This window comes from Apis dorsata, unplaced genomic scaffold, assembly GCF_000469605.1.
Source record: "Apis dorsata unplaced genomic scaffold, Apis dorsata 1.3 scaffold_292, whole genome shotgun sequence".
Lineage (NCBI taxonomy): Eukaryota > Metazoa > Arthropoda > Insecta > Hymenoptera > Apidae > Apis > Apis dorsata.
Window position 1 is genome coordinate 1,083,286 of NW_006263567.1, and position 2,530 is coordinate 1,085,815.

Below are 2,530 nucleotides of genomic sequence, written 5' to 3' on the forward strand. Positions count from 1 at the left end.
GGATGTGGAGCGTCGCAAGATGGCTCGCACAGCGATCCACATATGTATGGTCTTTCATTTTCTTCGCATCTTACATTTTCCTCGTTCTTTTGTGCATCGACATCTGTTTACGAAAAGCAAAGTAAATAAAATCACAATATTTTTCGAAATTGAAATCGTACTTCCAATTGGAAGTTACGCTAAAAGTTCGATACTTAATTTTTATATTTTACTTTCGCGAGAATATTTTACTTTTGTTAGAAAGTCAACGATTGCAAATATTTGAATTATTTCGAATCGTTGCGTATATATTTATTTTATTTAACGAAATATTTTTTTTTGTCGCTTATAACGAATTACTTAGCATTTAAATAACGTCGTATTTTGTCATGCAGTTATGGGAATTATAAAAAAAGCATATAATACTTACAACAAGCGAGGAGTGTAGCAATAAGTATACACGCAAAGATGTAGCGGGGCATATTCTTCTTTCAAAGTCGTTTTCGCTTCTACTGTCGGAAGCTATCGAAATTCCTGTTTTTTATACTTCTTTTTCTTCTTCCACATCTTAAACACACATGTTTGTCCGCGTGAATATAAATTCTCGAAGATAACACGCGTGACAAATAACGATCTATCCATCTTGTGTCATTACCCATACGAGGTGTTGTCAAATAACTAAAACTAGCTAATAAATATATATTTTCATTAACTCGAAATTACCGGTACTTTGTGTTTATTACTTCGTTGCCAGCTGTGTCAATTTTTCAGATAACGACTTTTGCTTCGTGCAAGAAAGAACATCGTGTTTCGATGGCAGGGAAGAAGAACAAATATTCTTAAACGATAAATCATTGAACAAATATTCTTCAAATTGTTAAACAAAGAAAACAGAATATTTCATTTATTTGCAAATGAGATTATTTTATACCAGTTACACCTTTGTCGATGGGACACGTGTATAAATGTATAGCTCTCTCTCCCTCTTCCTCTCTCTTCTCGGGAACCCTTCTTAAATTTTCGACACGTATAACGCGCTGTGTATACACGTAACCCTTTTGTTGTTCAGGATCGGGATACCTGGAAAAAACCTTTTGAAAACAGAATTTGTCTGGTTGTGCCGGGACCAGTATAATCGAGTATAATCGAGGGAGGGAAATTTTAATGACGCGATTCAAACCCGAATTAGAAATATTCTTTTATCGGCCAATTTTCAACAATCAATTTCACTTTAACCCTCGTGAAAGTCTTTGGTCAAACAATTCATCCACGAGAAAGCTTGTCGCGCCTTGTAACTTTCACGGAAACCTATTGACTTTAAATTTACCTTAGAGATTTCACCATTTAACATCGTATATTCCTCGTAAGAAATGTTATTCCTCCCATCTACGATCGCGATGTCATCCTCTTCCCAGTAACTCGCTTGCCACGGAATACTCGCTACCATCCACTTCTTTTAATTTATCCAAGATTTCTTTATTTATTTACCCTAAAAAGAGATCGAAGAGAGAGAGAGAAAGAGAGAAAGAGAGAAGTAATTTCGAATCCATTTATGGAAAAAAATTCTAGACATCACTCGTCGCCTTATTAAAATTCCTTAAAAAATTACTTACCATCATTGCTTTTTAATGTCCACGAATTCCTCGCGAGGAATAAAATCGTCACCAGACAATTTTACACCTGTTCAACGATTTATCGGCCGAGTCACGGGGTCGCACGAGACCCTCCCGAAACGAAATCCCTCTCGATCCTCGGCCCACCCCCGTGAAATAATAATCGCCGGTCAGGTAACGTTAGGTCCCTCGAATCCGGTAATCTTCTTAACGAAGAATCGTCCTCCCTTCTTGGACGGAGCCTCTCCACGCTCGGATATCCAATAAGCGCACGGCCATCGTGTATATACGCTTGTCTATTCTCCCGAGAGATGAGACTCGTGACCAAAGCGCCTCGTGTCGCGAGATTGGCAAGAGAGAGAGAGAGAGAGAGAGGACATAGAAATAAGAGTAAGAGTAGGAGGAGGAGGAGGACGGATACAAGGGAGAGAAACAATCCCATTCGAAGAGCCTTGTGGCTCTCGCTCGAGGGTTCGAAAAAGGTCCCGGATTGAGGACGAACGAGTGGCAGGTGCGTCTGTTTCTAGGATGAGGCCTGCTTTGGGGAGGGACCCTTAATACGGTATTTCATCGGTCATAATGCGTCCCCGCAGTATCTCGAACCCGCTCTTTGTTCCGCTCGAACCAAATGGTGGATGGATATCGACGTCTCTCTCTTTATCTCGTTCTTTATCCTTTTTCTTTCTCCGCGTTCGTTCTTCCGCAAAAGTTTTTTTTTTTTTCTCTTTATTTTGCACGCGCGAAACAAAACCTGTTCCTTGGAGGAGAAGGAGGAGAGGAAGATCGGTCTCTCTCATTACGTCTTGGAAGTCACGTTGCCTTAACCGGCGAGATTTTTTTTCTTCTCTCTCTCTCTCCATTCGCAGTTTCTTTCATATATATGGGTTACCGGAGAAAGTTTGGCGAAGTTGCACGAATATATATATATATATATATAT

General features: G+C 39.6%; 2 protein-coding genes across 2 annotated transcripts in view; one reads left to right on the forward strand and one right to left on the reverse strand.

Annotated features, from left to right (window-relative positions):
• The window catches only part of LOC102673112 (venom serine protease inhibitor), a 10,458-nt gene extending 9,798 nt beyond the window's left edge, over positions 1 to 660 (reverse strand). Inside the window, exon 1 of the mRNA XM_031511114.1 lies at positions 410 to 660. Coding sequence (XP_031366974.1) covers positions 410 to 461 — 52 coding nt within the window. The 5' untranslated portion in view covers positions 462 to 660. The remainder of the gene's footprint in view (positions 1 to 409) is intronic.
• LOC102672661 (headcase protein) overlaps positions 1 to 2,530 on the forward strand; it is a 146,868-nt gene that overhangs the window by 62,542 nt on the left and 81,796 nt on the right. The gene's annotated exons all lie outside the window — the stretch shown is intronic.